The sequence below is a fragment of the Oncorhynchus mykiss genome, chromosome 7 (genome assembly GCF_013265735.2).
Source record: "Oncorhynchus mykiss isolate Arlee chromosome 7, USDA_OmykA_1.1, whole genome shotgun sequence".
Classification (NCBI taxonomy): domain Eukaryota; kingdom Metazoa; phylum Chordata; class Actinopteri; order Salmoniformes; family Salmonidae; genus Oncorhynchus; species Oncorhynchus mykiss.
The window spans coordinates 51,353,977-51,374,166 of NC_048571.1; the positions used below are offsets into that span (position 1 = coordinate 51,353,977).

Genomic DNA, 20,190 nt, shown 5'->3' on the forward strand with positions numbered 1-20,190 from the left:
AGGGCCTTCCCCAAACTGTTGCCACAAAGTTGGAAGCACAGGATCGTCTCTAGAATGTCATGGAATGCTGTAGCATTAAAATATCCCTTCACTGGAACTAAGGGGCCTAGCCCGAAGCATGAAAAACAGCCCCAGACCATTATTCCTCCAGCAAACTTTACAGTTGGCACTATGTATTGGGGAAGGTAGCGTTCTCCTGGCATCTGCCAAACCCAGATTCGTCCATCGTACTGCCAGATGGTGAAGCGTAATTCATCACTCCAGGGAATGCGTTTCCACCTTCGCATTGCGAATGGTAATCTTAGGCTTGTGTGCGGCTACTTGGCTATGGAATCCCATTTCATGAAGTTCCCGACGAACAGTTCTTGTGTTGACGTTGCTTCCAGAGGCAGTTTGGAACTCGGTAGTGAGTGTTGCAACCGAGGACAGCACTCTGTGGGCTTGTGTGGCTTACCACTTCATGGCTGAGCCATTGTTGCTCCTAGATGTTTCCACTTCACAATAACAGCACAGTTGACCGGGGCAGCTCTAGCAGGGCAAACATTTTACGAACTGACTTGAACTGACAACAGTGCCACGTTGAAAGTCACTGAGCTCTTCAGTAAGGCCATTGTTTGTCTATGGAGATTGCATGGCCGTGTGCTTAATCTATACACCTGTCAGCAATGGGTGTGGCTGAAATAGCCGGATCCATTAATTTTACGGGGTGTCCACATACTTTTGTATATATGTGCTGGTATCTACCTGTAGCACTAGCCCTACAAACACTGCTAACTGTAATAATTCCTTAGGTCTTGACGGTGGGAGGACCTTCTTCAATGCAGTAAAGGAAGGTGACACTGTGATCTTTGCCAGTGATGACGAGCAGGACCGCATCCTGTGGGTCCAGGCTATGTACCGGGCCACGGGCCAGTCCCACAAGCCAATCCCCCCCACCCAGGTCCAGAAACTCAACAACAGAGCAGGCTCCGCACCTCAGCTAGACGCACCCATCTCCCAGTTCTGTAAGTGCCACCCATGTTGTGCCCACGAGGCCCACAACACTGGGTACTGTTTCAGCTACAGTACCCAGGAAACGACCGCCTAATGTGCAATTCTGTTATGTCTAATCAAATTCAATATCTATCAAGATACGGATTTTATTGGACTCCTTTTTGAGGTAACCTCTTTTGTTGTATTTATTTCTCTCCACACAAGTGTGTATTTTAAAATGGACAATACGCACTGTTATATATTTATGTATTTATTCTATAGGAATGTGTGTGTAACAGTGTATATTATGTAACCCCAAGCAACTACAGCGAAGTGTCTACATCCATCTGGAGAAGAAAGAACCGCCTCTCCTCACCTCTCCTTTCATTTTGTTTCATTAATCTCTCTACTATCGTCACTAAATATGTCGTTTTTTTTCATCAACGCTGTCTCTCTCTCTCCTATTCCATATCACATTATATCTCACTCTCTATCTGTATCTATTCATTTCACCTTATGTCAATATTCATCTCTTTAGTTTAGCCCTTCCTCTTCCCCTGTGTCCTATTATGCCAGTTGTTTAACAGTGTTATGAGCTATCTCCCCAACTTTCTCTCACTCTCACTCTCACTCTCATGCTTTTTGTGTGTCCCTGGTCGAGCCCAGCTGCTGTAGGTCAGGTCTCTGTGTCTGCTCTCTGTCTTTATGTCTCTCTGGTTTGTTCCTTCTTACCCCGCTATCTATCTCGTAGCTGGATTTAAGGGTAAGTGCTTCCCTGTTGCTGGCACCGCTCAGATAATCCACACTGATTATCTGACCAAAGCAATGTGATCTCCTCCCTCTCTTCCTCTTCTGTTGTTCATTCTCTCCCTCTATTCAAATCTTTATATTATCTCTGTCTTAGACCACTTTAGAAAACTTTCATTTTGATTTGGTTTGATTCTCTTTAGGTTTTAAATACTCACTTCCATCCTGACAAGACTAAGATGCATGTCACTCTGATTTTGTTTGCTTTGCTTTGGTTGAACTGCATATTTGCCTTCTCTCGCTCTCAGCAACTTTATTGAACATGAAATCCCTTCTTAGCAAAACAGACCTTTTTCTAAACCCCAGGACTTATAACATACCAATATGGTATCTTAAAAATAATTGATTTAAAAAAGGCAGAAACAGTTTTAATGACCATAATTGTAATAAAGGGTTAAGGCGGAGACAGGGCTAAAACCCACAACATAAAACTACAATGATTTGTTGATTGTCATGTTCCATAAATTGCAGTAGAACTGAGGACATATGTTAATTCAGTGAAATGGTTGTTTTTGACAACTACTGGAGGCCTTTGTCTCTCAGCAGCGGATTACTACCATGTTAAAAGTGCCATGACATGAATTAAACAGTGTGGTCTCTGCACAATTATTCCAGGAAGCAATCAGTGAAATGTTGCTAAATAACGACATGCTAGTTCACACTTGCAACTCTACAAATGCCTTCTCTTCTGAAAAAAAACAAGGTAAAAAAAACACTTACTGTATGTTTTTGGGGTTTAAAATAAGATAATTAAAATATATTATAGGTAGGATAAATAATCTTGTCTTTTTATTCCAGTCCAATGTAATTTGGCTACACACTTCATACACATTATATAGTTTGATGTGCTTCTTCCAAATTGCAGAAAAGTCCAAATCCAATGTATGCATGCATGTAAGTCTGCTAAATGTCTGCTAAATTGTATTTATATACAGTGCCTTCAGAAAATATTCACACCCCTTTTTCCAAATGTTGTTCTGTGAGCCTACATTTTAAATTGTTTAAATGTAGATTTTTTTTTTCACTGACCTACACACAATGCCCTATAATGTTGTCAAACTTTTTACAATTAAATTCAATTGAAAATTGAAAATACCATCAGTCAATGTGTTCAACCCCTTTGTTATGGCAAGCCTAAGTAAATTCAGGGGTAAAAAAAAAAGTGCTTAACAAGTCACATAAAAAGGTGCATGCATTCACTCTGTGTGCAATAATAGGGTTTTAACATGTTTTTTTTATGATTGCCTCTGTGTTCCACACATAAAATGATCTGTAAGGTCCCTCAGTCGATCAGTGAAATTCAAACACAGATTCAACAACAAAGACCAGAATGATTGTCCAATGCCTCACAAAGAAGGGCACCTATTGGTATATGGGTAAAACAAATAGCAGACATTCAATTTTTATTAATTACACTTTGGATGGTGTATCACTACACCCAGTCACTACAAAGATATAGGTGTCCTCCCTAACTCAGTTGCCGGAGAGAAAAGAAACCTCTCAGAGATTTCACCTTTTGGCCAATGGTAACTTTAAAACAGTTACAGAGTTTAATGGCAGTGATAGGAAATACCTGAGGATGGATTAACTACATTTTATTTACTCCACAATACTAACCTAATTGACAGAGTAAAAATTAAAAGATCCAAAACATGCATCCTGTTTGTAACAAGGTACTAAAGTAGTACTTTAAAAAATGTGTCAAAGCAATAAACTTTTTGCGCTGAATACAAAGTGTTATTTTTGGGCAAATCCAATACAACACATTACTGAGTACCACTCTCCCTATTTTCAAGCATAGTGGTGGCTGCATGATGTTATGTGTATTAACCTCTTGAAGCTAGGGGGCACTATTTTTATGTTTGGAAAAATAACGTTCCAAAAGTAAACGGCCTATTTCTCAGGACCAGATGCTAGAATATGCATATAATTGACAGATTAGGATAGAAAACACTCTAAAGTTTTGGAAACTTGTTTGTTTTGGAAACTTGTTTGTGAGTTTGTCTGTGAGTTAAACAGAACTGATATTGCAGGCTAAAACCTGAGGAAAATCCAATCAGGAAGTGCCCCTGTTTTTGAAACCTCTCTGTTGTTATGCATCCCTATTGCCCATTTAAAGGGATATCAACTATATTCCTTTTTCTATGGCTTCCCTAAGGTGTCAACAGCCTTTAGACATAGTTTCAGGCTTTTATTTTGAAGAATGAGCGTGAACGACAACATTGCGTAAGTGGATAGGTGGGGGCTCTCAGAGTGAGTTGTGCGCAAAAGAGAAAGGCGGTCATTGTTACTCCCGGTCCTAGTGAAAAGCCAACTGTCCCGGTTGTTATATTATCGAATAGATATTTGAAAAACACCCTGAGGATTGATTATAAAAAACGTTTGAAATTCTTCTGTGGACATTATGGATATAATTTGGAATTATTGTCTGCGTTGTCGTGACCGCTCTTTCCGGTGGATTCCTGGGCATAACGCACCAAACTAACGGAGGTATTTGGATATAAAAAATATCTTTATGGAACAAAAGGAACATTTGTTGTCTAACTGGGAATCTCATGAGTGAAAACATCTGAAGATCATCAAAGGTAAACGATTAATTTGATTGCTTTTCTGATTTTCGTGACCAAGTTACCTGATGCTAAGTGTACTTATTGTTTTGTTGAGCGATCGATAAACTTACACAAACGCTTGTATTGCTTTAGCTGTAAAGCATAATTTCAAAATCTGAGACGACAGGTGGATTAACAAAAGGCTAAGCTGTGTTTTGCAATATTGCACTTGTGATTTCATGAATATGAATATTTTCTAGTAATATTATTTGACTGTGGCGCTATGCTATTCAGCGTTGCTGATGACAATTATACCGGATCCGGGATGGGTGGTTCAGAGTGGGGACTGGGGAGTTTTTCAGGATAAAAAAATTAATGGAATGTAGCAAAGCACAGGCAAAATCCTAAAAGAAAGTTGCTTACCAAGAAGACAGTGAGTGTTCCTGAGTGGCCGAGTTACAGTTTTGACTTAACACTACTTAGAAATATATGGCACGACCTGAAAATAGGTGTCTAGCAATGATCAACAACAAATTTGACAGAGCTTGAAGAATTTTGTAAAGAATAATGGGCAAATGTTTCCCAATCCAGGTGTGGAAAGCTTTTTTGAGACTTAACCAGAAAGACTCACAGCTGTAATCACTGCCAAAGGTGCTTCTACAAAGTATTGACTCAGGGGTGTGAATAATTATATAAATTAGATATTACATTTTCAAAACAATTGCCCAGATTTCTACAAATATGTTGTCACTTTTTCATTATGGGGTATTGTGTTTGGATTGGTGCAATTTGTAAAAAAATATTTAGGGGTATGAATACTTTCTGAAGGCAGTGTATATATTTATTATATATTTGAATCAATTGTTATTTCCAGTGGAATATCCATGTTTTACTGAAGATTGCTCAATTCCCTGCCTTTAACTCTTTATTCTTCTTGCTGCTGAATGAGAGCTGGCAAATATGTACCTGGAGTATTCTGAATGCTAACATGTAGCAAGTGATGATGTCATGCCATTCCTTTTACCATATGCTGCTGCAGTCTTCTCCACTCCTTAGAGACGGACCTGAAATGAACACTTCTACCACTTTTGCAATGTACATATCCGTTTACCTTTTCTTTCTTTAGATGCCTGACAAGAACATTTACCAGGGTGATGTTCTCACAATTTTTGCTTAAAACTGAGTCTGTTTTCTGTTCCCTCTTGTTGAAAGACTGAGACAGATCCTGGTATTGTTGGGTATATAGAGATTTGCCTCAGGAATTCATTTATCCTCTCCTTTAACACACTAATATTGGTATGCTCTCAGTGATCTATAAATCATACAGTGCATGGGCATATAAAGTATTGTCAACTTACAAATATGTTAAAAGCATGAACCTGTAAACAAAATATAAATGAGCATAATAAGATCTTCCACAATTGCTGTTCAATAAATTCAAATGTTTAGGATGGACTAATCGAGAAAGTGAGAACCACAGTGTCAGCTCATGTCTTTAGCTCCATGACACCCCTAAATCAGACCCAGCTATCATCATGTACCCCTCACTCTGCCGTCAGAGAGGGCTAGGCTGTGGATGTTCTGGGGATAGAGGGAATGAGCAGGGAGGTGGTGCTGGTGGTCATTATTTATTTTTTAAATGTGCTAAATAGCCCAAATGTTCAGTGTAGGGATCTATAAATGAGTAGCATCCATCAATCATTGTGATGTCAGTCCTTCCCCTGCCTAGACAGACGGGGGTGACTAGTGTCATTGTCTGTTACTGTCCAGTGCTCCCATGTCCACTCCACCGCTGGAATATCAAATAGACATGACAGGCCACCAGTCACAGAGGAGAGGGACACATAGTCAGTTACCTTTCTGGATTTGGGAGTTGGGGATCATAAGCATCATAGCAGCACAGGCTTTGTTCCCTGGGTGGTTGACAGCTGGCCTGCCACCACATTGGGTTTCACTCAACAGTGAAGTCGAGGTCAATGGAAGAAAATAAAAGTGATTTTTTTTATTATTATATTCTCTCAGCTTTGATGGTAGTTTGGTATTCAATTTGTTTTAGTCTATAGTCAAAGTAATTTATTGTTCATGATTTTATATTTGTGTGTCACTTTCAGATTTTGTGTGATTTGGAATTTATGAAAAACATCCAAAACATTTTTTTATGTCAGTGTGTCTGGACACATTTTACTATGACATTGTTTGTGTATATCCACATTGCAGCGAAAACTCATTTGTATCGATATCTCAACTGTTGTTAATGCTGGTGTTGTCTCTATATTGACATGTAAAGCCTCGTCTCGGGAGGGACAGCTGCATAGGCTATTTATCCAGACCGCTGCTTAGAATAGCTGTGACCTGCGGATCTGAGGCATTCAGAGCAGTCCCTGAGCCCTGGCTGAAGCAGTCCATTAGAATACAACTAGAGGGAGATGGACAGCGCATGGATTAACGGTCAGCCTTCCCATTCCAGACAGACCCTGATGTAATGCCTAAGCCCACTCACTGAGAAGGAAAGTGAAAATGTGTTGTCAAATTTATTTAGCCCTCTCGCTGGACAAGGGGGGGAGGGTAATTAGGGAGACCCTAGGGGGGGGTGTGCTGACGGGCTGAGCAGTGAAGGGGAGGGAGTGGAAGTAAAAGGGAAGGGTGGGAGGGGAAAGGAGATGGGTCTAGCTGGTGCAGCTCATTCGATCATGTGAGGATGCTATCAGAAAGGTTGCTATCAGAGACTTTAGACTATATATACTGAACAAAAATGTACATTTAAAATATTTTACTGAGAACTTTTACCTTAGAACTTCTGGTCTTTACATTCAGCAAAACGTCACTATCCTCCTGGATCTTCCCCTGCCATTCATATACAGATGTGATTTTGGGGACGATGTTGACACAAGCAGCCAGCTTCTTCTCAACGATCCCTCTGGACAGATCTTTGGCCACCTGTTCATATAAGGAAATCCGTCAATTGAAATAAATTCATTAATCCCTAATCTATGGATTTCACATGACTGGGAATACAAATGCATCTGTTACTAAATAGTGTGACCACTATTTGCCTCATGCAGCGCGACACATCTCCTTTGCATAGAGTTAATCAGGCTGTTGATTGTGGTCTGTGGAATGTTGTCCCACTCCTCTTCAATGGCTGTGGGAAGTTGCTGGATATTGGCGGGAACTGGAACATGCTATTGTGCACGTCAATCCAGAGCATCCCAAACATGCTCAATGGGAGACATGTCGGGTGAGTATGCAGGCCATGGAAGAACTGTGACATGGGGCTGTGCATTATCATGCTGTAACATGAGGTGGTGATGGTGGTGGATGAATGGCACGTCAATGGGCCTCAGGATCTCGTCATGGTATCACTGAGCATTAAAATTGCCATTGATAAAATGCAATTTTGTTCATTGTCCGTAGCTTATGCCTGCCCATGCCATAACCCCACCGCAATCATGGGGCACTCTGTTCACATCGTTGTCATCAGCAAACGGCTCGCCCACACAACGCCATACATGTGGTCTACGGTTGTGAGGCCGGTTGGAAGTACTGCCAAATTCTCTAAAATGACGTTGGAGGTGGCTTATGGTAGATACATTAACATTAAATTCTCTGGCAACAACTCTGGTGGACATTCCTGCAGTCAGCATGCCAATTGCACACTCCCTCAAAACTTGAGACATCTGTGGGATTGTGTTGTGTGACAAAACTGCACATTTTAGAGTGGCCTTTTCTTGCCCCCAGCACAAATCAAATCAAATCAAATGTATTTATCACATACACATGGTTAGCAGATGTTAATGTGAGTGTAGCGAAATGCTTGTGCTTCTAGGTGCACAAGGTGCACCTGTGTAATGTGCATGCTGTTTAATCAGCTTCTTCATAAGCCACACCTGTCAGGCGGATGGATTACTTGGCAAAGTATAAATGCTCACTAACAGGGATGTAAACAAATTTGTGCCCAAAATTTGAGAGAAATACGATTTTTGTGCACAAATTTCAGGGAACTTCAGCTAATTTCAGCTAATGAAACATGGGCCCAACTGCATGTTGAGTTGATATTTTTGTTTGGTGTATATGCTCAGGTCGACTGTTCACATGTGGGGGGACCTGAGATTTCAACAGTCATACACTGTTGTGTAGGTAGAAAGACCCCACATAAAATAACTTTGAAATGTATCAAGAGAGAACTGGACCAACATTGTAATAATGAGACAGACAGACAGAACATAATCAGTCATGCATGACCACAGGAATGACCCTTCTGCATTGGTTATGCTGCAACTCACATCCAATCCTCCTGACCCTCCCTCTGGCCCAGAGCCCTTTCCACCTGCTAGTTGACTATGAACCCCACAATGATCCTCTCCATTGACCAAACCACCCACCCCCAGATGAAGCGTACTGTACGAGAGCCCTATTCAATGTAAACCGTTGACCTGGTGTGCAGGCTCAGAACAAATGTAAAATTTTTTCTGCCCGGTGAGAGGGTGTCCGTATAGTTTCACCCATACGCCATTGATTACTCATTAGATGAGCCCCAACCCACAATCTTCCAGTGCAAGAAAAATGTATACCATATGTGTGTCTCATCCCGTAAACCTTCTTAGCAGTTTTGATAGAATAGGGCCCTCACACTGTGCGAGTGATTCTCTCTTACCCTCTCACTCCGATAGCCATTCCCATCCTCTGCAGTGTCTAACTCCTGTGGATCCTGTCTCTCCCTTCATGTGTGCTGGCTCTCTCTCTCTCTCCGGGTTGGACGGACATAGACGCGGACCGGGCGCAAAAACATGGCATGGATGAGTTCATCTCAGCCAACCCCTGCAGCTTTGACCACTCCTCTCTGTTTGAGATGGTGCAGCGCCTCACCCTGGACCACAGACTCAATGACTCCTACTCCTGTTTGGTGAGGAAAGGGTTACCAGTCCAGTGGTAAACCTCATTCTTTTACATTGTGATCCTACATTCTATCAATTTTGATCTATTCTAACCTCCCTTGTATGTCTATTTTGTAGGGTTGGTTCAGTCCAGGCCAGGTGTTTGTCATGGATGAATACTGTGCTCGTAATGGTGTGCGGGGGTGTCACAGACACCTGTGTTACCTGGGTGACCTGCTGGAGAGAGCAGAGAATGGGGCTATGATTGACCCCACCCTGCTGCACTACAGCTTTGCCTTCTGTGCCTCACACGTCCATGGCAACAGGTACAGAGAACTGACTTACAGCCCCCCCTTCTACGCCACCCCCCCCACCCCACCCCACCCTCTCTCTCTGTGTCTCTCTGTCTCTCTCTGGGTCTGTCTGTCTGTCTCTGTCTCTCTCACTCTCTCTGTCTCTCTGTCTATCTCTGTCTGTGTGTTTAACAGAAACTAATGTTAAGCATATGAAAGTAAACCCAATCCTCCTCACTCAGAGAACCCACTCTATCACCAACCTTCTTCATCAAATCAATCTCATTCGGAGAAGACAGTAACAGAATGTATATTCCACCCTACACCCTGTCTCCTAGATCTGCATACAATGTTCTGTACTGGTATACTTCACCAAGCCACCTCATACTGTGTTGTTGTTTTTTTTGCCTCAGTCAAAGCTTTCTCAAATATAATTTTTCCAATCCCTTGTTTCAGTCACTTGTGCTTTTAAGTTTCTCATGTCCAGTTGGGATTTGTGTTTATTCTTTCTTTGTTGTCTGTTCTCAATTCATTGATTTTCATAGTCTGTTATGATTTTGGTTTGCTTTATTAATGTTCTTCTTTCTTTTTTTCCGATGCTTGATCTCTTAACATCACCCCTGCCTCTTTCTCATGTAACCTGTAGTCAGAGACTGTCTGAGTTGCTAAACTGGCCTGTAACCGAGGCAGAGCTTCAGAGTTACCTTTACCCCCCCACCCCAGAGCCCCCCACACCCTCTAAGAGGGAACTCAAAATCAAGGAGTTTAGGAAAAAAAAGGACTCCAAGTCCCAGGCTGTCTCTTGGCCCAGAAGGTAAGAGTCTGTGGTGCTTCCTCCCTGATAGATCCACTGTGGCTCTCTCCCTCCCACCCGACCTCAGTCACTTGACTTTTTGATTTTAACGAGTGAATACTGGAGTTGAAATATTGAAATACTTATTGGGTATTTACATGTATTTTTTTTGTATAATAAAATGTGTGTTTGTGTGTACTAGATGTGCATACGTACGTGTACATAGGGTGTTTGTGTACATGTGCTCACACTTCTGTATGGAGACCGAATCTGTCGTAATCATGGCTGGATCTCTAGTCAATATAAACAAGCGAATGTCACTACATTGTGAGGGGCAAAGGTCACGGCGGCTGTCTGCCCCAGTCTGACAATCCTCCTACCCCATCTACCCCATCTACCTCTCCCCTTTGCATCTTTTTAGCTTTGCTTTTCCTTGGGGTACTTTATAGTCGTTCAGTTTTGGCATTCTTTCGTTTTTAATTTATGTTTGTTGTGTAGTAAATAGTTCCGCTTTTTTATTCAATTTTTTTCCTGTGAAGCACTGAAATGTCTGAAATGTGCTGTATAAATAAAGCTTGATTTGACTTGATTTGATTTCCACCCCTCTACCCCCATCCTATGACAGACAGTGATGAAGCTGAGGTGGGCTGTCTGTTTGAGTCCTGTTATGATCAGGCTGGACAGGAAGACGGGAGTAGCTCCAAGACTGGAGGATAGGAGTGGGGGGTGGAGAGAGAAAAAGGAAAATGGGAGAAAAAGAGAGAGGCGGAGAGGACATAAAGAGAGAGGGTCAGGAATAGAGGGAGAGAGAGAGAAATATGGAGACAGAAAATAAAGGGAGGGAGATGTAGTGTACTGTAGTGGGAGCTCTCCAGACGGCCGGTGTGCCTGGAGGTCAGGAATGACAGGATGACAGGTTGTCATGGGTGACGGGCGAGTCTCTCCTGCCACTGTCCGAGCTCAGGCCACAGCTACAGCCAGCCTGCCTCCAGTCCCCATGACCATGACAGCCCCGCGCAGCCCATGAGAGAAACCCATCTTTGGCCAAAACCCCCCTCACTCCCCTCATCCACCCACAACGTAATAGCCTGATGGCCTCAGGGCATGAACTGATTATTATAGAGAGTACAGTAACCTGACAGTAAATTGAGAATAAATTGTCTGTTTAAAGGTTGGAGTGGATTTCATTCCACCTCCAGTAAGTTTAGGTAATTATTTGGAAATGTGGTGTTTGAATGTTAAATACAGGTTAAATATGGTATTTGTCTTTTAAAATGTGATGTACTAGTCAATTTGTGAATTGGCTGTAATTGAACTCCAGTCACATACTGTAGCTTCTTGAACTAGAGGAAGCACAGACCTCTGATATGGCGTGCTTCCGGTGTTCTGTTATTAGTTTCTCTGATCGCTCTGTTACAAAAGACTTCCCATTTCCATCTAGCCATTATAATACAGGACAGGGGCGTGAGGTTATGAAAACATTATGAAAGCTGTGGAGGAGCAGAAAATGAGGCTAGGCATAATTAGTGTGAAATGATCAAATAGTTGATTTATTTCTGACGGATCGTCAGATGCAGAGATTATACACACACCACATCTTATTAAGGGCTTTTTATCGACATGCCTCAGATGAACATAAAAACACAAACACTGACAATCATAGCCTGAAACATACACACACGCGCGCGCGCACACACACACACACACACACACACACAGGGAAGAGAGTGTGGTTGAGGGGCCTGGCTCCTTATAGTTAGTGACGTGGCTGAGGACGGGGGAAATTGAGCAGAGTGCATGTGACAGAGGAGGCGCTGGTCGCCGTGACAGCGGCTTGAGGAGCAGGAGACGTGACATGCTCCGCGTCACCGGGCCCAGGATGTAATCTCAGTGAAGGACACTGAGAAAGGAGGGGAGGGGAGGGGTGAGGGATACTCTTGTCAGACAAGATGGGGGCCACAGCTGGGGGGGGTGCAGTTATAACCCCCCGTCTGTAACCATCCTCAGATATCAGTGGCCCCACTGTTCCAGACAGATGGCTGGCTCTTACCTGTGGAATACACCACAGAAACTCTTCGTACTGTGGGCTCTGCTGTGGACATATAGCTAGCCACTACACATGTACCATGTTAGCTGAAATTCGCAGTTATAACTTCAGTGACCATGTTGACCCTTGTGTGACCCCTGTGATCACTGTGTCAGTGGTGGCCATACTGTCTACTCTGAATTGGGATATTACGATGACACTAATATAATATGTCCTAAGGGATATTCCAGTTAACACATACTGTATATTCATTGTACTTCATGTGGACCATGTGGGAATGAAACCCACAACCTTGGTGTTTCCTGCCCCATGCTCCAACCATATAAACTCTATGGTACTGTATATCCCTCAGGCCTGACGGGATAGGAACTGTCACTGTCGAGGAGAAGGAACGCTTTGAGGATATCAAAGAGAGGCTGCGTGTTCTGCTGGAGAACCAGATCACACACTTCAGGTGTGTGCTGTAATACTATATCTAAATCTATAACTGACCCTGGCACAGACACGGCTATGGGACTTATCAGACCACAGATTATAGATTGTGACAGATGTCAATCATGTATCGATCACTGTGCTCTGCAAAATTGTACTTACATTCTGATCTCAAGAACTAGCTGCCCACTGGGCACAAACTGGTTGAATCAACGTTATTTCTATTCAATTGCGTTAAACCAATAGACCTTGAATAGACGTCTGTGCCCAGTGGGTAGTCATTTATAAATTGTAGAAATCCTTGAGGATAAAGAATGGTCTTATGATGAAGGAAAACCTTCATAATAAACCCTACAGAAATTAAACTGGATTTCTTTCACAGGTACTGTTTTCCATTTGGTCGACCGGAGGGGGCCCTGAAAGCCACTTTGTCCCTGCTTGAGAGGGTAGGTTATTATGCATCTTCTTCTAACCTTACCCTATGTTCGATTAACCATGGGCACACACCTTCCTAAACTAAATATACACAATATTATAAATGTTTCATCCACATTTGAATTGACCAGGTGTTATGGATAGATGTGTATTTGGTTTCTATATGTTGTATATAATATAGGCTACCTGAGTGTGGTAAACAGATGTTTGTCTCCTGTTCTCTACAAGTGAAGGGTCAACATGCACACTCCCATGCTTTTCTTTTTTGTGGTAACGCCCCAAAAAGGAAAGTATTTTTTCTCCAATGTCTCCTGCTCCGTTCCAGGTGCTGATGAAGGATATTGTGACTCCTGTGCCCCAGGAGGAGGTGAAGACAGTCATCCGTAAATGTCTGGAGCAGGCAGCCTTGATCAACTACCAGCGCCTCTCAGAATACGCCAAAGTAGAAGGTAGATGACCACCTCAAATAAACACTGACAGATGCGCACACAAACGTACACACACACACACACACACACACACACACACACACACACACACACAGTTAAATTACACAATGCAGCATCACACAACGTACTAGCTATACCCATAGAGTATTATTTCACACACAGTACTTTACTGTACTGTACAATGTTCTGTCGTCATTTATGTCTCCCCTCTAGCATTGTTACCACAATAGTATTGTTATCTACAGGGATTATCACACGTTATTGTTACACAGTGATATACATACTACAGACATCATGCCCTCTGGTGCTTTACCACATTGCCCCCTGCAGGTCAATGGGTGCTAACAAACTACAGTTGTGGGGTTAGCTGATGAAACTAACACTGTTAAAGTGTGACAAAAATGTGATCAGTGTTATTTCCTGATAGTTGCTGGTTGAAAATACAATCTACACAGGACCTTCTAATCAGCAGGTTTTGCGTGGTGGAGTTTCGGCCAGGCAGTAAATTAATTAATATCCTGTACCAATAACAGAGTTCCAAACCTCTCTGCCAATAACAGCTAGTTTTCAGTTTCCCCCCTACTCAGACCACTCACAGACAGTGATAGCAACATAATCCTTGAGAAATAGTTTTTTTGCTGAAAAGGCTATTTGTGTTTCTTTTTAACTATTTTAATGGAAAACTATGTCAGTAAGGAACTTAATTGTTACCCAGAAAGGATTGGAGATAACAGCAGCATTTAAGAAGAAAACAAAGTCAAACATTGAAATACAAACAATGAATGGAAATAAGTTCACTCAAAGCAAAGATTTTGTCTTCATATGGTATTAATAGAACTGTTCTGTCCCCAGCTGCAGTGAAAATACCTCGGCTTCCGGTCCTGTGGCTGCTGTTCCTTTTAGATGTGCTAATAAAGTTGAAACCCTCTTTTCATTTACAGGTGTCCTTTATATTGATGTAGATCCCTAAATAAATGTGCATGTTAGAGATGTGTACAGTAAGTAAAAATGCATTCAACTCCCTGTGAATCTTCCATCTTTATTCTGACTCCTGTGTGCCTCAGCTTCTCTCTGGCCCAGTCAACCCACTGTCCCTCTCCTTTCTCACAACGCCGTGGCTTCAAGGTGGGGTGATGCTCTGAAGCAACAATTGTCCTTGTTTTCTCTCCTACCCCTTTCCTATCCTCTCCTTTGTTTTGAAATAATCATCATCTTCTGTTCACTGCCTCCTATCCCCCTCTGCTTTCCTCCTCCTTGTTTATTGGCTTTGCTGCTTCTCTCCAAGCTCCTTGTAGTATGAACACAAGTCAGGAAGGCTAATGCACAAGGCATGCTGGGACTACCCAGTATCTGTCTGTTGCATGTCCCAAGTTTCCTTTACTAGGCATCCAGAACTGGCAACATGTTCCACGGACACATTTACAAAACAAATCTGTGTGTAGGTATGTGTAGCTTGGACTACACTCAACTATACTGTTTTTACAGCAATCGAATCCTCCATTCTCAAATTAAGCTCTTCTCTATTCCAGTCAGTGACTATTAGGGCTGTGGCGGTCATGACATTTTGTCAGCCGGTGATTGTCAAGCAAACAACTGCCGGTCTCATGGTAATTGACCGTTAATTAGCATAAACACATTTAGCATCTGATGGCTTCCACACCTACAAGCCACTGATGCAGACTTTTGGAACATCTGCATTTTAAAAAGTCTAATAAATCCATTTAATATAGCCTACACATCACAATAAATCCATGATTTATTTTAGGCAGGTCTAAAGAAACATGAGATGAAGAAAATGTAGTCTATTTCAGAAGAACAAAATGGCATTCTCTGAGTTGTCCTTATGTTACATGTAGGTCCTGATCTGGCTATACCATATGGCTGTGGGCTATATAGTCCATTTAGCAGACAGGATTTACTTAGAATTTCATGGCATTATTTTATAGTATGACGAATACAATTGAACAAAGCTATATAAAATAGAAAGGATCATTTATCCAAATGATTTCTGAGGTAGTTGTCACGGTCGTCATAACGAGGAGACCAAGGCGCAGCGTGATGAGAATACATTCTTCTTTAATAAACTAAGAACACTAAACAAAACGACCGTGCCGCTAATAACAACAAGTGCTGACATGCAACTACACATAGACAATAACCCACAAAACCAAAATGGAAAATGGCAACCTAAATAGGATCCCCAATCATAGACAACGATAAACGGCTGCCTCTGATTGTGAACCAATTCAGGCCATCATAGACCTACATTTATCTAGACATACCAAAACCCCATAGATATACAAAGACCCTAGACAAGACAAACACACATACCACCCTCGTCACACTCTGACCTAACCAAAATAATAAAGAAAACAAAGATAAGGTCAGGGCGTGACAGTAGTCCACACATGCAGCTAGCTATTCTGTGTTGAGTGGTTAATAAAGAAATAGGTCCTCCTATATGACTTTAGTTGTGATACAAACGTTGGACTATACGTTTTGATTTTTAAAACATTCAAAGGCTGCATGATGCAACTCCAATGTTGATTTGAAAAAAGTCGCTCTGCTTTGTTTCTTAAGCAGGCTGGACTCACTTCATCATTCTCTGGTTCACAATTTGACAAGCACCTGATAATAATCTCACCAGGCCACAAATTTCCTGACAGCATCCTCCTTGTTTGTCTGTAATGACACCAAAATCCATGCCTATAATAATTTTAATTTCCTTTTCCCGTCTGCCAATCACCGTGCTCCGAAGTACCTCTCATTCACATGGCTCTCTCAGATATCTAAATTCTTATTAGCTAATGCCTGTCATGTGATCGGGTCCTTCTCACAGGCATCTCAGCTTCGAAGTAGGCTACAAGTGAAGACAGACACATCTAGGACTGAAATGAGTGTGTCCTTCTTATCGAATTCCAAAGTGTACATTGAAGATGTTAGATTTACTTTTCGTCAGCTAACAAGATGAGTAGGCCTAACGGACAGCAAAAGCACTAACCTATGTCATTCTACTATCCCCGTAGTACAAAAGTCAACCTATTCTATTGGTAACTTGTCCTTCTGTGCGAGAAATAAATATTCCAAATATACTCTGGAACAGATAGATCCCAAATGAATATTATTTAAAGCAATGAGGCTGATACAACAGATACAACATTTAGCTTAAGATGTAGATATACTATTAGGCTATTTCTTCACATGATAAGTGCAGCAAAGTGCACACGGCAGTAGGCTATATGTGCGAATGTTACAAAATGCTATCGATTAGCGGGAAAATACCATTATCAAAAGTGACCACAAAGGCAATTATGCTTGTAATGCTTTATTACAGAGGTGTATTTTTATGGTGAAAATGATATTCCCCAAACTAGAAACTCACTCGCTGCTTATGTATGCCAGTTAGGCTCTACACTGGCTGTAAAGCTGATTAATGTGCTTCATTTTAAGAATTTATTTGGCCACTTTAGTTGTGATATAAACCTTATCAACATATAGGCCTGTGGGCTAGGCTCCATGAGGTGTGTGACTATGATATGAAAAAGTCGAAAATAAAAGGCATGCGCTGTTTCTTGCCTTTTTGCACACGAGGGGCATCATTCACAAGTGATAATATATAATTCACAAGTGAAAGGCTAATATTGTCTCCCATCAGACTATTTTTTATTTAATCTTGTCTTTAATCTTGTCTTTACATATACTACATAATATAAGTGTGAAATTAGTTTTGGTTGAGAATGGACCATTGTCAGGGGCAGGGGAAAAAATACATGTCATCTATGTGCTTAAATAGCGAATGGAGGACGCTTTTCCCGTGGTTCATTTTCATGCCAGCCAGGTAGGCTATACTCCTGTTGAAAAGTGAAGCAATGTGCTTAATATTAGAAAGTTGAGAAATAAATATAGAAGTCTATAGAAAGCTGATGGGATCCTCCTCTTTTTAGAAGGCCATCAAAAATGTTGCGCAACATGAGCTCATGGGCTCTCATTAATTTTTTTATTTGATTTTCGTATGTCAGAGTGATTACAGGGACAATAGAGTGCTGAGTACCAGGCAGTTAGCAAGTTTGGTAGGCTACTAATGACCATCAGCGGTCATGACAAAACGACATGACTGCGGTCATGACTTCTGACTGCCATTGTGCCGGTAATATGGTCACCATAACAGACCTAGTGACTATTAAAAAAAGCTGAGGGTGACGAAGATACCGAAGGAGATGCCCCTCAGTATCTTGGAGTGGAAAAACTGCAGAAAAATCCTTAATTCTGCTCCTCATAAACATTTGCTTGTTCGTTGCCTTGACTGGGAAGATCTCCAACTTGATAGAAAAGTCTCACTCCTTAATACCATTTGGCATGAAGAATGGTTAAATAAAAGTGTGTACAAAGGCGACCCCCAGGCCCCACTCCTTTTGTCCACACACCCACTCTCCTCCACATTCGACACTTCTGTCAAATCGATGCCTCTCTTTCTGTCTCCACGGGCCCATCACAAGCCTCCTCAACCACCAAAGTCCACCACCACCACATCCACAGAGGACACTGTGGGGACCCCTAACCACCTCATGCAGCTACCCTCTGAACTCTGACCTCTCCTTCTTTGACCCCAGCCTTTTGCATGCCCCGATCCTCTCTTGTAGGGAAAAAGAGAGAAATGTATGAGCATCCTGTCTTCTGCTTGGCGTCTCAAGTGATGGATTTAACCATTCGTGAGTACCTTCCTCATCCTGCCACACCCTCCTCCACCCCTTACTTCTCATCCCCTCTCCTCTACCATGTCTTTCAATTTTCAACATCTCCTCCCCCCCTTACTTCTCCTCCCCTCTCCTCTACCATGTCTTTCAGTTTTCAACATCTCCTCCACCCCTTACTTCTCCTCCCCTCTCCTCTACCATGTCTTTCAATTTTCAACATCTCCTCCACCCCTTACTTTTCCTCCCCTCTCCTCTACCATGTCTTTCAGTTTTCAACACCTCCTCCACCCCTTACTTCTCCTCCCCTCTCCTCTACCATGTCTTTCAGTTTTCAACATCTCCTCCACCCCTTACTTCCCCTCTCCTCTACCATGTCTTTCAGTTTTCAACATCTCCTCTTTTGCACGGCACCCACCCCTCCACTACTGCCATTCCCTGCTGCCCCTGAACCAATCTCTCTCTCTCTCTCTCTCTCTCTCTCTCTCTCTCTCTGTGTCTCTCTCTTGCTTCTCTCAAGTCCTTTGGCTTTTTGATCTGTTGCTTCTGTCTGTGAAAGCTACCTGTGAGGGATCCAGACCCAGGGTCTCTGTCTGTCTGCCTGCCTATCTGTCTGTTAGTTCCTAGCAGGGCAGGACCAAGGCTCCATCTATCTGTGAAGACCATGAGATATCTTTTCTACTGTATCTGGCAGCTCCTCTTTCTGTTCCCATGCCTGTCTGCGACTTGAATGCATTTTTACTTTGCTTCTGTGTAAACCCCCTCAGTCCTGTTGAATGCCATACAGCCACAGTACCATAGAGAACATTATCATTGAGTTTCCCTTTGTATCAGTTCACACTTGGCACCAAAGGGGTAAGACAACAGGAACAGGAAGTGGCAACGTAAGGAGGACAGGATGTAATATGTCTACACATCTCTACACGTTTTCCAATAGAAACATTTATATATTGTCATGTCTTTTCTTCATTATTACAGTTTTTTACTGTGTGTCTTGAAGGGTGTGTTTTCTATATTATTACAGTTTTTTACTGTATGTCTTGAAGGGTGTGTTTTCTATATTATTACAGTTTTTTACTGTATGTCCTGAAGGGTGTGTTTTCTATATTATTACAGCATTTTACTGTATGTCCTGAAGGGTGTGTTTTCTTTATTATTACAGCATTTTACTGTATGTCCTGAAGGGTGTGTTTTCTTTATTATTACAGCGTTTTCCTGTATGTCCTGAAGGGTGTGTTTTCTTTTTGGAGGTTTGGGTTTTGTTTGGATGTGTATGTTGGATGTGTATGTTTTACTGTATGAAGCTATGTGTGTGTCTATGTCTGAGTTCTGGTTAACATCAGAGGGTGAAAGATGTTGCTCAACCACCTGTTTTCCAGACTTCCACTCTATCCTGCTCTTATGCTTTCAGTACTGACTATCCTCTCTTCTTTCTCTCTCTCTCTCCCTCCCACCGTCCTTTGTCTCTCCCTCTCTTTCATTCTCTGCTCCCCCTCGCTCCTACTCTCACTTAGCGGAGAAAACTCAGAAAGATAAGAAAGATCATCAGGATCAGGATCCAGGTGACATCATATATATGAGCATATCCTAACCCGGCTCGAGCCATAGCAACATAACATCTCACAGCCTTCCTGAGGCACGGCCTGGGAATGTTACAGGAACGTTGTGACAGCGTTATGTCTCCACACCCCTGCCCTGTAGTTTCCCCTGTACCTGCACTGCATTCCAGTGATGGAGATGCAGCCCTCCCCAGTGGGTGATTGTGGTAACCTTAACTGTCAAGTCCTCTCTCTAACCCTCCTGTTAAGACCGCTCATCTGTGGTGGCTCCCCCAATGGACATCCTCTG

General features: G+C 42.2%; 1 protein-coding gene across 12 annotated transcripts in view; it reads left to right on the forward strand.

The window, feature by feature from the left end:
- LOC110528964 (calcium-dependent secretion activator 1) overlaps window positions 1-20,190 on the forward strand; it is a 166,227-nt gene that overhangs the window by 101,854 nt on the left and 44,183 nt on the right. For 7 of the 12 annotated variants that reach the window (XM_036983470.1, XM_036983471.1, XM_036983472.1 and 4 more), the window contains exons 11-18: window positions 792-1,004; window positions 9,095-9,231; window positions 9,341-9,528; window positions 12,688-12,789; window positions 13,150-13,213; window positions 13,528-13,651; window positions 18,292-18,360; window positions 19,857-19,904. In XM_036983470.1, coding sequence (XP_036839365.1) covers window positions 792-1,004; window positions 9,095-9,231; window positions 9,341-9,528; window positions 12,688-12,789; window positions 13,150-13,213; window positions 13,528-13,651; window positions 18,292-18,360; window positions 19,857-19,904 — 945 coding nt within the window. The remainder of the gene's footprint in view (window positions 1-791; window positions 1,005-9,094; window positions 9,232-9,340; window positions 9,529-12,687; window positions 12,790-13,149; window positions 13,214-13,527; window positions 13,652-18,291; window positions 18,361-19,856; window positions 19,905-20,190) is intronic. The other 5 variants (XM_036983481.1, XM_036983479.1, XM_036983480.1 and 2 more) reach the window with 2 other exon arrangements.